Source organism: Ursus arctos, unplaced genomic scaffold (genome assembly GCF_023065955.2).
Source record: "Ursus arctos isolate Adak ecotype North America unplaced genomic scaffold, UrsArc2.0 scaffold_18, whole genome shotgun sequence".
In the NCBI taxonomy this organism is placed as follows: Eukaryota; Metazoa; Chordata; class Mammalia; order Carnivora; family Ursidae; genus Ursus; species Ursus arctos.
In genome coordinates, this window is record NW_026622852.1 from 1,297,253 (window position 1) to 1,314,153 (window position 16,901).

General features: G+C 35.7%; 1 protein-coding gene across 3 annotated transcripts in view; it reads right to left on the bottom strand.

Annotated features, from left to right (window-relative positions):
- KIAA2026 (KIAA2026 ortholog) overlaps positions 1-16,901 on the bottom strand; it is a 145,827-nt gene that overhangs the window by 113,646 nt on the left and 15,280 nt on the right. For 2 of the 3 annotated variants that reach the window (XM_057313410.1, XM_026506558.4), the window contains exon 2: positions 6,955-7,155. The exons of the other annotated variant lie outside the window; for it this stretch is intronic. In XM_057313410.1, coding sequence (XP_057169393.1) covers positions 6,955-7,155 — 201 coding nt within the window. The remainder of the gene's footprint in view (positions 1-6,954; positions 7,156-16,901) is intronic. 3 annotated transcript variants of the gene reach the window in all.

A 16,901-nucleotide genomic window follows, 5' to 3' on the forward strand; every position in this document is an offset into this window, starting at 1 on the left:
CGATTCCAAAAAATAAGAGAAGGAATGAAAACTCCAAATTCATTTTATGAGGCCAGCATTACCCTGATTCTAAAACCAGATAGACATCATTAAAAACGAGAACTACAAGCCAATACCGCTCATGAAGACAGATGCAAAAATTCTCAATAACATACTAGCAAACCGAATTCAACAGTAAATTAAAAAAATCATTCATCACAATCAAGTGGGATTTATTCCTGGGTTGCAAGGGTGGTTCTACATTCACAAATGAATCAACCTGATATGACACATCAATAAAAGAAAGGATAAAAACCATATGATCATTTCAATAGATGTAGAAAAAGCATTTGACAAAGTACAACATCCATTCATGATAAAAAGCCCTCAATAAAGTTAGGTTTAGAGGGAACATACCCAGCATAATGAAGGCTATACATGAAAAACCCACAGGTAATATCATCCTAACTGGGGAAAAACAGAGCTTTTCCACTACTGTCAGGAATAAGACAGGGATGTCCACTCTTACCACTGTTATTTAACATAGTACTGGAAGTCCTAGCCACAGCAATCAGATAATGAAAGAAATTAAAGGAATTCAGATCAGCAAGAGAAGAGGTCAAACTTTCACTCTTTGCAGGTAAGATACTATATATAGAAAACCCAAAAGACTCACTCAAAACTACTAGAACTGATAGACCAATTCAGTAAAGTCACAGGACACAAAATCAACATACAGATATCTGTTGTATTTCTACAGGCCAGTAATGAAGCAGCAGAAAGAGAAATTAAGGAATCAGTTCCATTTATAATTGCACCAAAAACCATAATAAGATACCTAGGAATAAACCTAACCAAAGAGGTAAAAGATCTATCCTCTGAAAACTATAAAACAATGGTGATAGAAATTAGAGAAAAAAGAAATGGACAGACATTCCATGCTCATGGATTGAAGAACAAATATTGTTAAAATGTCTATATTACCCAAAACTATCTACAGATTCAGTGCAATCCCTATCAAAATAACACTGGCATTTTTCATAGAGCTGGAACAAAGAATCCTAAAATTTGTATGGAATGATAAAAGACCTTGAATAGCCAAAGCAATCTTGAAAAGGAATGCTGGAGGCATCACAATTCCGGACCTCAAGCTATATTACAAAGCTGTAGTGATCAAGACATATGGTACTGGCATAAAAACAAACACACAGATCAATGGAACAAAACAAAAAACCCAGAAATGAATCCACAATTATATGGTCAATTAATCTCGATAAAACAGGAAAGACTATCCAATGGGAAAAAGTCAAATCTCTTCAACAAATGGTGCTGGGAAAACTGGACAGCAACGTGCAAAAGAATGAAACTGGACTACTTTCTTATACCATATACAAAAATAAACTGAAAATGGATTGAAGACCTCAATGTGAGACCTAAAAATATAAAACTCCTAGAAGATAAACAAGCAGTAACTTCTTTGATTCAGCCATAGCAACTTCTTCCTAGATATGTCTCCTGAGGCAAGGCAAACAAAAGGAAAAATATACTTTTAGGATTACATTAAAATAAAAAGCTCTGCACAGTGAAAGAAACCATCAACAAAACTGAAAGGCAGCCTACAGTATGGGAGAAGATATATGGAAACGACATAGCTAATAAAGGGTTAGTATCCAAAATATATAAAGCACTTAGGAAACTCAACACCCAAAAACCAGATAAGCCAATTTAAAAAATGGGCAGAAGACATGAAGAAGACATTTTCCCAAAGAAGACATCAAGATGGCCAAGACACATGAAAAGATGCTCAGCATCACTGATCATTAGGGAAATGCAAATCAAAACTACAATAAGATATCATCGCACACCTGTCAGAATGGCTAAAATCAACAACACAAGAAACAACAGGTGTTGGTGAGGATGTGGAGAAAAGGGAACCCTCTTGCACTGTTGATGGGCATGTAAACTGGTGCAGCCACTCTGGAAAACAGTATGGAGGTTCCTCAAAAAGTTAAAAATAGGACTACCCTACAATGCAGCAATTATACTAGTAGGTATTTACCCAAAGTATACAAAAATACTAATTCAAAGGAATACATGCACCCTGATGTTTATACCAACATTATCTACACTAGCCAAATTATGGAAACAGTCTAATTGTCCACTGACTAACTTATGGATAAAGATGAGGGGTATATATACAAGTGAATATTACTCAGACTTAAAAAAGAAAGAAATCTTGCCATTTGCAAGGACATGGATGGAGCTAGAGAGTATTATGGTAAATGAAATAAATCAGTCAAAAAAAGACAAATAGCTTATGATTTTACTCATATGTGGAATTCAAAGAAACAAAACAAACAAGCAAAGGGAAAAGAAAGAGAGACAAACCAAGAAACAGACTGTCAACGACAGAGAACAAACTGATAGTTACTAGAAGGGAGGTGGAGTGGGGGATGGGTTAAATAGGTGATGGGGATTAAGAGTGCACTTGTAATGAGCACTGGGTGATGTATGGAAGTGTTGAATCACTATATTGTACACCTGAAACTAGTATTACACTGTATGTTAACTAACTGGAATTTATTTTTTTATTTTAATGGTTTTTTATTATATTATGTTAGTCACCATACAGTACATCCCTGGTTTCTGATGTAAAGTTCGATGATTCATTAGTTGGGTATAACACCCAGTGCACCATGCTATACATGACCTCCTTAGTACCCATCACCAGTCTATCCCATTCCCCCATCCCCCTCCCCTCTGAAGCCCTCAGTTTGTTTCTCATAGTCCATAGTCTCTCATGCTTCGTTCCCCCTTCTGATTACCCCCCTTTTTTATCCCTTTCTTCCGCTACCCATCTTCCTAGTTCTTATGTTTCATAGATGAGAGAAATCATATGATAGTTGTCTTTCTCTGCTTGACTCATTTCACTTAGCATTATCTCCTCCAGTGCTGTCCATTTTGCAGCAAATGTTGAGAATTCATTCTTTCTGATAGCTGAGTAATATTCCATTGTATATATGGACCACAGCTTCTTAATCCAGTCATCTGTTGAAGGGCATCTCGGTTCCTTCCTCGATTTAGCTATTAACTAAGTGGAATTTAAATTAAAACTTAAAAAAAATTATGTATGGTTAAGCTATGCCATGCTTTAAGTACTGATAGGGGGGAAAATGAAGTCAACCTAGATCTTTCTCTTTCGAAATGTAAGGAAAAGTAAAAACTTTTTTCAAATCAAAAAATAAAAGTTCACTGAAAGACCTACATTATTAGGAATGCTAAAGAAAGTTCTTCAGGCAGTAGAAAAATGACACCAGATGGCATCACAGATCAATACAAAGGAAGGCAGAGTGTTGGGATGAATAAATGTACAGTAAATTTAAAATACATTTTTCTCAGGTGCTGGGGTGGCTCAGTTGGTTACTTAACCAACTGCCTTCAGCTCAGGTCGTGATCTCAGCGTCCTGAGATCAAGTCCCACATCAGGCTCCCTGCTCAGTGGGGAGTGTGCTTCTCCCTCTTCCTCTGCCCCTCCCCCTGCTCCTTCTCTCTCTCGCTCGCTCACTCTCTCAAATAAAAAAAAACACATTTTTCTCTTCATTCTTAAATTTCTTCAAAAGATAACTACTTAAAGCACATACAATAATGGAGTACTGGGGTTTATAACATTTTGTAGAAGTAAAATGACAACAACAGCACAAAGTATGAGAAGAGGTAAACAGTACATGGTGCAGTAGTATAACATCTGAAGTTAAATGTGGTAATTTAAGCGCATCTTGTAAAGCCTAGAGAAGCCACCAAAAAAGAAATTTCAAGTAACGATGACTCATAAGCCAACAGTTGAGAAAAAATGCAGTATTAGATAATGTCAGAAATATTATCAGAGATAAAGAGACATAATAAGGATGTCAATCCATCAAAAAACCATAAGCATCATAGGTATATATACATGCAATAGCAGACTTTCAAACTACAGGAAGCAAAATCTTTCAGAACTCAGAGTACAAAGAGACAAAGGTCCCTACACTAAAAATCAATTGTATTTCTATATATTGGCAACAAAAAATTGTAAACTGAACTTAAAAAATTATTTACAGTTGCATCAAAAACATGAAAATATTATGAGTACAGTTAACCAAATATGTGGAAAATGTAATCACTGAAAACTAAAAAATGGCACTGAAAGAAATTTACAACTATCCAGAAACTGACTGATAAATTCCATGCAATTTCAATCAAAACTTCCTCATGCTTTCTTTTTTTTTGTGGGTGTTTACAATATGATCTAAATCACACAGAAGTGCAAAGGTGCGAGTATAGCCTAACAATTTCGAAAACAAAAAAACAAAACACAAAGCTGGAAGACTCATACTACCAAATTTCAAAGCTTACTATAAAGCTATAGTAATCAAGTCAATGTATTAGCCTAAGGATAGACCTATAGATAAAAGTCCAGAAAGACTCATAAATAAATGTTCAACTGACTTTCAATAAAGATGCAAATCTAATTTAGTAAGGAAAGAATAGTTTTTTTCAACACATGATTCTGGGACAATGGACTAGCTATATGGAAAAAAAACTTTCACCTTTACTTCAAACCACACACAAAAATTCACTTCAAATGAATCACAGACCTAACCATAAAAAATAAAATTTAGAGGGGTGCATGGATGGCTCAGTTGGTTAAGTGTCCAACTCTTGATTTTGGCTCAGCTCATGATCTCAGGGTTGTGAGATCAAGCCCACATGGGCTCTGCATTGGGCATAGAGCCTGCTTAAGATTCTCTCTCTCCCTCTCCCTCTGCCCCCACTCTCTCTCTCCCTCTCTAAATAAATAAATAAATGAATAAAATAAAATTTAGAAATTTCTGGGGAAAAAAGGGAGAAAATTCATAATCTTGGGTAAGCTTTCTTCGGTCATAAAAAGCACAAAACACTAAAACAAAAGAATAAACCTGAAGTTAAAATGTTCTATTTCTTAAAAAACACTGACAATGAAAAGTCAGGCAAAAGACCAGGAGAAAATATTTGCAATAAATATATATCTGACAAAGTACTTGCATCCATAATACATAACAGAATTCTTAAAATTCAATAATAAAATGCATGGGAATGAGAAAGTGAGAATAGTGGTTTCCTCCGGGAGCAAAGGAAAAATCTAGGGAACACTGATTTAACTATGTTAATTTCTTTAAAAATTGCTGAGTAGTGGGTACGTGGACTTTCGTTATAATTTGATTCTTTGCTTCATGTTTAAAATATTTATAATTTAAAAATTAAAAGTTAACACTAAACCCAAAGAGAAAGTTTAATTCGTATTACTCCATGAAATTATCACAGTCACCAGGACATTTAATGGAGGATTTTCGCCCATATCTTATTCATCTATGTTTATTTGACGTTAAGCATAAGGACATACAAACATATAAAGTTGAAGAAAAGAAAAAGATTCAGTTAGATTTCTAGTTTTCTACTATCCATTCCTACTTGGATGTTTAAATGTTTCCTTCATCACTTCAAACAACTCACTAAAAAGAGTTCACTGATCTTTCCTCATACTGTAGATTCAGGCCCCTCTGTTCTCTTTGATAGTTCCATCACATTACAAGTCAAAAGGACAGTGTATTAGTTAGGAGCACAAGCTCTAGAGCCAAAATGCCTGGGTTCAAAATCTTGATTATGACTCAACAATTGCCTAACCTTGGGCAAGTTAATTAATCTCTCTGTGCTTCAGGATAAATGTTAAATACATGTAAGATACTTAGAGCTTAACCTGGCAAATAATCATGTTCAATAAATGTTAAGCATTCTTTCTTATTTTCTTTTTGCTGCTATAACTATTAATTCAACTATGTCCTGACTTATCTTTGTCTCTTCCTTTGTTACACCTAGTATAAAAGAAAGTACTTAGTCTTGTTGCTTGTTCCCAGAACAATCTGACCTCTCTCTCCCTATATCTCTGGTCATCAGCACTGAAGATCTAGATATAGCTTTCTTCCTACAGGCCTTCCTTTTCTTCATTTTCTCTCCATTCCAATCTATGATACACTATTGTCAGATTAATCTTTATCCCCTTTCATAAAATCCCCTTTCCTATAGCAGGAATAGCTCTATAAGGTTTTGTAAAAGGAAAAAAAAGTATTTCACAGTGGGTTCTGAATCAATCACTAGAATAAAATGTATGGTGGGAGAAAGTCTCAAGGTTGTTTTAATCATACAAATATTAAAGGAAGCTAAATTTATTACTATGAATGTAACAAAGACATATTACAAATTGCCGTTGAGTAGCATCAGTAGTTCCCTATTGCATTAGCAAACACTCCTAATATGGTTTGAGTTTGAGATTTGATTTACCTTAAAATCACCAGTCTTTTTTGAGTAATCACCTCTTTGGACCCTAGTCTGTTTTGTTATAAATAAAATGTTATACAAATGCCATCAATCTATGCTCCCAGACCCTAGAAGGTAACACTAATTAAGCACAACATTCTTTCCTGATGAGCCCAGGGTAGGCTGAGTTATACAAAAAATTAATACCAATGGAGGAACTGGCAGAGATGAACCTATGTGTCATTTTGAACTAAGCTCTGGAGTTTCTCCTAATTTTAAAAGTCTGTGAATCTATTCTAAAGCTATGCAAATCTATATAAAACTCTTCTAATCTAAAATTTAGTAATACTTCTATTTTCATTTATAATTCATTTGATTATACTTCTAGAAATCTAGAAAGCGTTATGAAATCTTTTGTAAAAATTTGTGTATAGTTTCAAAGTAATTTGTTTTGATATTTAAAACTGTATTTTTAAACAAATTGTTGACACTTCATTATGAATTCATACTTGAGTGACAATGCATTTTGCAACACTACTAAAATGGGCCCAAAATTTGATATGGGCACACAAAAATTATACAGCTACTCTTTGAAAAGTAGTTCCTAGAAATTTTAAAATGACTTTTTTTTTTGGAAACATTTACCTTTTTTCTTCTTTTGCTCTCAGCTGTTCTTCCTGTCTCAAAACTTGAACCATTATAGATTCAAAAACTCCACTTGTCAAGCCTGCCAAACTTCGTGGTGTTGACCGACGCCTTGTTGAGGTACATGCAGTTCCCTTCTCATCCTCCAATCCATAATAGCCTCTAGATGTAACTGCTATCGTTGTCTTTTCTCTCAAGTGCCTTGGAGAAGAATAAGTCAATTCATAAGGTCAAATCTTCTGGGTAAGCAATAAACCCCATTCACCAGCATCTTAAGAATAATCTCTTTCGCTAACTATATAAAAAGTATATATTAAACCTTACTTAGCTATGCTCCAGATTTTTATCTGCCCTACATAATTTCTAATTTTCTTTACCCATATCATAAAATTAGTCTGAATGACAGACCCTTCCCTACATTTAAGAAATATATAAATCTTGGGGCGCCTGGGTGGCTCAGTTGGTTGGGCATCTGACTTCAGCTCAAGTCATGACCTTGGGGTCCTGGGATCAAGCCCCAGGTCAGGCTCCCCACTCAGCAGGGAGTCTGTTCTTCCCTCTACCTCTCCCTCTGTCCCTTCTGCTGCTTGCGCTCCCTCTTTCTCTCAAGTAAATTAAAAAATTAAAGAAAAAAAGAAATATATGAATCTTTCACATTGAAATTAAGAATTAAAAAACTGTCTCTTCAATGGAAAAAAAAAGTTTATTGTTTGCAAAATTAAATGCAGCTTATCTTTACGTTTCTTCATATATTTCATACTACCTGTAGGTATAGGAAAATGCACAATACCACAAACACATTTTGGAAGAGAAAATTCATGGTACATAAACACTTTGAAGAAATTATAGACAAATGAAACATTACAATATATTAAGTACTACAATATGTAACTGCAAATTTGGAAACCTACAAAAGGTATATAAAAAGAATCTAGGAATCAAGACTCCCTTTTCAGTGTCACACAAATGTCTCCCTACCCTATAATATTCTATTAATGCACTAAGATATTAATCTAATACTCAGAAATACTGATAAAAAAGTTTCTCAGCAGTTTATTTAATTATCCATAAATCCCTTTAATGAATTTGAAATAACCATTTACACTGGAAAAAGAAACGTTAATCTTACCAAGTTTCTAAGTCTAAATTAAAACCTGACTTCTAAACTTCTATCTATAAATAGGGCTAATTATAAAAAGCATCAGGGAAAATATCTACTCTTCTACCTCTGTAAAATACGCTAGAACCTCTGAAGGTTGTGAACATGTTGTTTCTACAATGGCAAAATCAAGCCAATATCCCAAGTTAGCATTCAATATGCTGGATGAATTCTATGTAAATTAAAAGTTGACCCTGTAATCAAAATTTCCTGCTTTCCTATAGGCTTTCTTTAATACAAAATAGGCTAAGGTTCAATAAAACAAACCTTTATGGCACGAAATACAATCAAATGCCTTTCCATCCTGAATTTTGCACACTACGGTTCTGTAAACATAAATGTCCTTTTATACACAGATTAAACAATGTATACCACAACATGGAATAACATCCATCCATCAAAAGGAATTAGGAAGTCTGTACGTACTCACTGTAAAAGATGTCCATATTACACTGCTGAATGTAAAACAGTTTCTGAATATATCTTTTAACCCAAAAGTAATGACATGTAAGTATATGTATGTGTAAACATACATAGTATGTATGTTTGCGTACAAATTCAAACTCTCACCTAGACTACTGCAATCTCTTCATGACAGGCATTCTGGCTTCTATTCTAATCTCCTTATAGTCTATACTTCATGTAGCAAGCCAGGTCATCCTTTTAACAGGTAATCAGATCATGTCATTCCCCTGCTCTGTCTCCTCCAAAGCCTTTCATTACACTTAAAATCCAAAGTTCTGAAGGCCTAAAAGATCTAGTGCAGGATGACCGGTATCTACCTCTCCAGACCCCGTTTTCTACCACTCTGCTCATCGTAGCTCTTTGTGTCCTGGCCACAAAAGTCTCTGTATTATTGTCACACCAACACCAGCTTTGCCCTTGATCATCCTTATTCCTCATCTAAGGAACTTTCCCTTCAATATCTGTATGCTAGGCATTATCACTTCATCCAAATCTGTTCAAATGCCAGCATACCTGAGAGGACTTCCCTGACCATTATAACTAGTAAAGGATCCCCTGTCACTCTTTGTTCCCTTAGACACTTCTTTTTCTTCCTGTTTATCACTACATTATATTGTATAATTATTATTTGTCATTTTCCATCTCACCAGAATGAAAGCTCCAGGAAGATAAGGATTTTGTTTTGTTAATGGGTGTAACTTGAGAGCCTCAAACACCAATGCATTCAATATTTGTAAGGATACAGACCACGCTGTTTATTTTTCATTTTAAATTTACATACATAAAATTTAAGTTGAAAAATTCCAGTCATCTATTTCCTCTGTAGGAAAATACCAATTGAACATTTGTTACTGACTACTTGGGCTTCATTTATCAGAGAATAAAATGCAATAAGATAAAAATAATTAAGTCTCACCTCCAAATAAGAATTGTCAGATAATTAATATACAATTAAAATAATACACTAAAATAACTCTCCCTTTCTAAAGTTCAAGGTTTTTTCCCTCTTACTTGGAATATTATTTTATAAAATCAGTCTGACAATAGTTTGAAAATAACAGATTGCTAACTATAAGCAAAAGCTAAGCAATAATTACAATTGACTCCTGGTGTTTTAGTTATCCTTTCTTTCTTTTTTTTTTTTTTTTTGAAGCATAGAAGGTCTTTTCTGTATTGCTAATACATTCCAAATTTCAAAATTCAGAGGCTTAATTCTGTTTCAAATTATTAAAGTAGTAAAGAAGTGAGTTGATATTAAGCTTTACTTATGGCTAATAAATGTAGTAACACCACCCTCCCCCACTAAAAACAGATGTCTGAAAAGGTTTCCATTATTATGTGATTTTTTTTTTTAAAGATTTATTTATTTATTTATTTGTTAGAGAGAGACAGCCAGCGAGAGAAGGAACACAAGCAGGGAGAGTGGGAGAAGAAGAAGCAGGCTCCTAGTGGTGGAGCCTGACGTGGGGCTCGATCCCATAACGCAGGGATCATGCCCTGAACCGAAGGCAGACGCTCAACAACTACACCACCCAGGCGCCCCTATTATGTGATTTTTTTTTTGTTTTTGTTGTCAAAATAATATAAATGTTCACGTATAAAAATTGTATCTGCACAATTAAAATTTGGAAACAATTACCTAATCTGTTTAAAAATATTCTAAATAAAGAGTTTCAGTCATTATTTTAACCCATTTATTGGGTTAATGCTGGAAAATTTAAATCCAAAAATAAATAATAAAAAAAAATTTTAGATGCAATTACAGCCCTCAGGATTCTGGCAAGATAAACTAAAAATGAGGTGATATTTAACGAAGAGACTATTCACAAATGTGTAGCCAAGGTTAAAGGAAAACTAGAAAGGGATAGTGAAGCACTCCTGGGCTAGCTAGTGAGCTATCATCACTCTATGCCCAAAAGGGGAAAAAGAAAGGATAGGTACTGGAACAAAGAAAGGTATAATTATAGAAGAGGGCCACAGAATGATGGAGCACAGTTACTGACAATCTGTAGCCCAGCAAAGAGAAAGCTGTTACAATATCCCAACCTTCTCTGTTCTCCTGTCAGTGCCTCCCACTTACTGAACCCAATCAGAAGCCAGAACACAAGGCAGACCAGCTGATGCAGTCCTTAGAAATCAGCCTCCGAGGACACAGAGCACATTGCACAAAGGTGGAGAATAGATTTGGAGGGATAAATGAAAACTATCCAGCAAAACAGAACCTTCGTATCAATCTTCAAGAGCAACTAACTGAAATTAGAGAAGACAACTCTTACTAGTGATTTTCAACAGATATTTTTGCCTGTTTGAGGGGAGCCTGGGTGGCTCAGTCAGTTAAGCATCTGCTCAGGTCATCTCAGGGTTTTGGGATCGAGACCCATATCGGGCTCCCTACTCAGCAGAGAGTCTGCTGCTCCTCTCTGTGCTCTCTCTCTCTCAAATAAATAAATCAATCTTAAACAAATTTTTTGCTTGCCAGTTTGATAAGCATCACAATGTAGTCAGCCTAGCTTACAGTGCCCTTCCACCTGGATTTATGCATCTTTATGAGCCCTGAACTACAACAGTCATTAACCAAGCACCAAAAATAAACTTAACATAAAACAGACCTTTCAAATAGCTCCATTGCCAAGTATTAAACCAAAATTTTCAAAACTAATTATCACAATGTGCTCACCCACACTGTTTTGTAACATTAATGTTAAAACTTATTTTTAAAATATGCTTAATCTCTCGAGTTTAAGTACCTAAATTATAACATTTTACAATATATAAAATATAATAGTACAGAATACGACTAAATGACGGATAAATAAATGTAGATACACTGAGGGCACATATTCAAAATACTTTCTTTTGGGAAACCAGATCACAAAAGTTTGGAAACCACTGCTCTCAGATTCAGCTGTATCAAATACCCAAAAAAGTTTTCAGAAAAAAGAAGTCTTCATACCTACAAAAAGTACTTTTGCATTTATCAGACTATGAAATTTATTTCTCACTTGATATTCTTTCGTTTTATTCTTCCAGTTGTTACTTATTCCCCCCACATTTTAAAAAAAAGATTTACTTATTTTAGAGAAAGTAAGGGTGGGGGAATGGGCAGAGGGAGAGTCTCAAGCAGACTCCACACTGAACGCAGAGCCCAGACAAGGTTCCATCTCATAACCACGAGATCACATCCTCACCAAAACCAAGAGTCCCACCCTTAACCAACTGTGCCACCCAGGCAGTCCCTCCCACCCCCACATTTTAAACTCATCACGTCACCCAGATCTCCAATCCCTTATTTGATTGCTTCATTTGCTCTAATATAATTCAGTGTCTTTTAGCTATTCATATAGACAAGTAGTTGGAACCCATCACACATGACAAACCTCTTAACCAGTTATCTGTCTCAGGCATTCCATTTCCTTCTTGCATCTCAGCCAAAAACTCCTTCATTCCTAATACCTCCACTACTAAGCACTGCAGGAAAAATCACCACCTTGTACTGTTACCTGTGTAACCAAACTGAGTTCAACCCCACCTAAGAGGACTTTTTAAAGGTCAACTCCCTCAATGATACTCCATAACAGCAATTTCAAAACATAATCATTATTCAAATGCTTCACCCCACTACCCATCATAACTTAGTAACTGACTTTCCCTACCACTTGTTTCACAGAGAAAATGGTAGGTTTTCTGCATTTTTTTTTTTTTAAATAGGCTCCACACTCAGCATGGAGCCCAATGCAGAGCTTGAACTCCCAACCCTGAAATCACCCAGGCACCCTGAAAAACTGGTAGTTTTTATGGAAGAGCTGCATGACTAGTTTTACGGAACAGCTCCCATTTCCTGTTTTTTGCAGAACAAAATTATCTAAATGCTACTTTAAATTGCAGTGAAAAAATGTGCTTCTCATTTCAGAATTCGTATTTCATTTATTACCTTCTGTAATTTCAACCTCTACGTGCTAGTTGTCTTTATCATACAAACATGTAAAAGTTTATCTTAAAAACCAACCATAACCATAGGTGGCTCAGTCAGTTAAGCACCAGACTCTTGGTTGTAGCTCAGGTCATAATCTCAGGGTACGAGATGAAGCCCTGAGACTGAAATCCTCTCTCCCTCCCACTGCTCCTCCCATTTGTACACGCCATCTAAAATAAATAAAATGTTTAAACAACAACAACAACATTCCTTGTAAAGAGTGACATCTAAACTCCCAACCCATTTCATGTTTCATTCACACTCCAATCTGGCATTTGCCTGCACTTACACTACTGAAATCACTCTTCCCAAATGATCTCCTATTTTAAACTTCAAAAGATATTTTTATTACGTTTTTTTTGAATTCCACTACAGTTAACATTAACTATTATATCAGTTTCAGGTGTACAAAATAGTGATTCAACAATTCCATATGTTACTCAGTGCTCATTATCCTGTGTACTCTGTAATCCCCATCACATACTTCACCCATTCCCCCACCCACCTTCCCCCTGATAACCATCAGTTTCTTCTCTATAGTTAAGAGTCTGTCTCTTTTTTTCCCTTTGCTTGTTTTGTTTCTTAAATTCCACATATGAGTGAAATCATACAGTCTTTGTCTTTTCCTGAGTGACTTACTTTGCCTACCATTGTACCCTCTAGCTTCATCCAATGCCATTGCAAATGACAAGATTTCATTCGTTTTCACGGCTGAATAATATTCCCTTGTAGATTTATACCAGTATTTCTTTATCCATCCTTCAGTTGATGGACACGTGGGCTTCTTTCATAATTTGGCTTTGCAGATAATGTTGGTATAAACATCGGGATGCATGTATCCCTTTCATTTAGTGTTCTTGTATTCTTCGGGTAAATATCTAGTAGAGCAATTCCTGGATCCCAGTCATTCATTTTTAGCTTTTTGAGGAAACTCCATGCTGTTTTCCACAGTGCCTGCACCAGTCTGCATTCCCACCAACAGTGCACAAGTGTTCCTCTTTTTTCACATCCTCATAGACACTTGTTTCTTGCATTGTTGATTTCAGCCATTCTGACAGGTGTGAGATGATATCTCATTATAGTTTTGATTCACATTTCCCTGATGATCAGCGATGTTGAGCATCTTTTCACGTGTCTGTTGGCCATCTGATATCTTCTTTGGAGAAATGTTTGCTCATGTGTTCCCCAGTCTTTAACTGGATTATTTACTCTTTAGGTGTTGAGTTTCATAAATTCTTATGTATTTCCGATACAGACCTTTTATCAGATATGTCATTTCCAAATATCTTCTCCCATTCTGTAGGCTGCCTTTCAGTTTTATTGATGGAAGTTTCCTTTGCTGTGCAGAAGCTTTTTATTTTGATATAGTCCCCAAAGTGTATTTTTGCTTTTGTTTCCTCTGCCTGAAGAGACATACCCAGGAAAAAGTTGCTACAGCTGATGTCAAAGAAGTTACTGCCTATGTTTTCTTCTAGGGTTTTTATGGTTTCAGGTCTTTACATTTAGATCTTTTGAATGTAGATTTAGTTTTGCATATGGTATAAGGAAGTGGTCCAGTTCCATTCTTTTGTATGTTGCTGTCCAGTTTTCCCAACACCATTTGTTGGAAAGATTTCACTTTTTCCCATTGGATATTCTTTCCTGTTTTATCAAAGATAACTGACCATGCAAGTTTTAAGTCCATTTCTGGGTTTCCTATTCTGCTTTGCTTGATCTATGTGCTTACTTTTATGACAGTACCATACTGTTTTGATCACTTTAACTCTATAACTAGAAATCCAGAATTGTGATGCCTCCAACTTTGCTTTTCCTTTGCAAGATCACTTTGGCTATTCGAGGTCTTTTATCATTCCATACAAACTTAAGGATTCTTTGTTCCAGCTCTATGAAAAATGCCAGTGTTATTTTGATAGGGATTGCACTGAATCTGTAGATAGTTTTGGGTAGTATAGACATTTTAACAATATTTGTTCTTCCAATCCATGAGCATGGAATGTCTGTCCATTTCTTTGTGTCATCTCCAATTACTTTCACCATTGTTTTATAGTTTTCAGAGGACAGATCTTTTACCTCTTTGGTTAGGTTTACTCCTAGGTGTCCTACGGTTTTCGGTGTCGTATGGGTACATTTATTCCTAAGTGTCTTATGGTTATGGTGGGGGAATGGGTGAAATATGTGATGGGGATTACAGAGTACACATATGGTGTCTTATGCAATTGTAAATGGAACTGATTCCTAATTTCTCTTTCTGCTGCTTCACTACTGGCGTATAGAAATGCAACAGATTTCTGTATGTTGATTTTGTGTCCTGTGACTTTACTGAATTGGTCTATCAGTTCTAGTAGTTTTTCAGTGAGTCTCTTGGGTTTTTTATATATAGTACCATCTTATCTGCAAATAGTGAAAGTTTGACTTCTTCCTTGCTGATCTGAATTCCTTTAATTTCTTTTCATTGTCTAACTGCTGTGGCTAGGACTTCCAGTACTATGTTCAATAGAAGTTCTGAGAGTTAGACACACATGTCTTCTTCCTGACCTTAGGCAAAAAGCTCTCTTTGGAAAAGTATCTATTCATATCATCTGCCTATTTTTAATTGGATTATTCATTTTATGAGTGTTGAGTTTTATAAGCTCAATGTCACTGATCATCAGGGAAATACAAATCATAAAATACAATGAGAGATCACCTCACACCTGTTAGAATGGCTAATATCAACAACACAAGAAATAATGGGTGTTGGCGAGAATGTGGAGAAAGGGGAACCCTCTTGTACTGTTGGTGGGATACAAACTGGTGCAGTCACTCTGGAAAACAGTATGGAGGTTCCTCAAAAAGTTAAAAATAGAACTACCCTACAACCCAGCAATTACAACACTACAGATTTACCCAAAGAATACAAAAATATGAATTCAAAGGGATACACACACCCCTATGTTTATGCCCGCATCATCTATAATAGCCAAATTATGGAAACAGTCCAAGTGTCCACCAACTGATGAATGGATAAAGACGATGTGGGGTATATATACAAGGGAATATTACTCAGACATAAAAAAGAACGAAAACTCACCATTTGCACAAACATATATGGAGCGAGAGAGTATTATGCTAAGCAAACTAAGTAAAAAAAAGACAAATACCATATGATTTCACTCACATGTGGAACTTAAGAAACAATACAAGGGAGCAAAGAGGAAAAAAAAAAAAAGAAAGAAAGAAAGAGAGAGGCAAACCAAGAAACAGACTCTTCACTGTAGAGAGCAAACTGACGGTACCAGAGGGGAGATAGGCAGGGAGATAGGTTAAATAGGTGATAGGGATTAAGGAGTACACTTGTAATAAGCACCAAGTGATGTATGGAAGTGTTAAATCACTATATTGTAACCTGAAACTAATATTACACTGTATGTTAACTAACTGGAATTTATTTTTTTAAAAGATTTTATTTATTTATCTGACAGTAAGAGAGACAGTGAGAGAGGGAACACAAGCAGGGGGTGTGGGTCAGGGAGAAGCAGGCCTCCCACAGAGCAGGGAGCCTGATGCAGGACTGGATCCCAGAACCCTGGGATCATGACCCGAGCCGAGGGCAGACGCTTAACGACTGAGCCACCCAGGTGCCCCAACTAACTGGAATTTAAATAAAAACTTAAAAAAAAATAGATCCAAACACACCACGAATGTCATGTATTATAAAAAATGTATAAGACAACAATGGAAAAAATAATGCTGCAAAAACTGGCTGAATGTGAGAAAAAACAAAGGTGGATTTCAACCTTACGCCTTGATCAAAACAAACTCCAGACAGATCCATTCATTTGTTCAGTCATTCATTTCTAAGTACTTATAGGTAGTGGGCTAGGTGTTAGCTAGGTGTTAGCAACAATTATAACAAGATGAACACAGGCAAGATTCCTATCCTCACCGAAAATAGACAAAATGAGTAAGATACGAAAAGTGAGTAAACAAATACATATATACAAGCATCAGTTCTAACTGTAAGTTACATACTATAAGCTCTGTGAAAGACAGTCAAGAACAATTTCTCTGAAGAACTGACAGGAGGAGCCTGCCATGACAAAAACAAACACGCAAACCAAACAATCTTGGGGACAGAGTATTCTAGATAAAAGAACAAATATCAAGGCTCTAAGGTGAGAAATGGCTTTGTAGGTATGTAAAATGGTAAGCCAAACTCCTTACTATAGCTTAAGTGCCAATGAAACACTTTAAGCAAGATAATGACTTCTCTTAATGTATGTACATTTTTAAAAGTTCACTCTGGCTGCTAAGTAGAAAATGAGACTCTAGGAGGAAAAAGCAGAATAAAGAAAACAAAAGTCAGGAAAC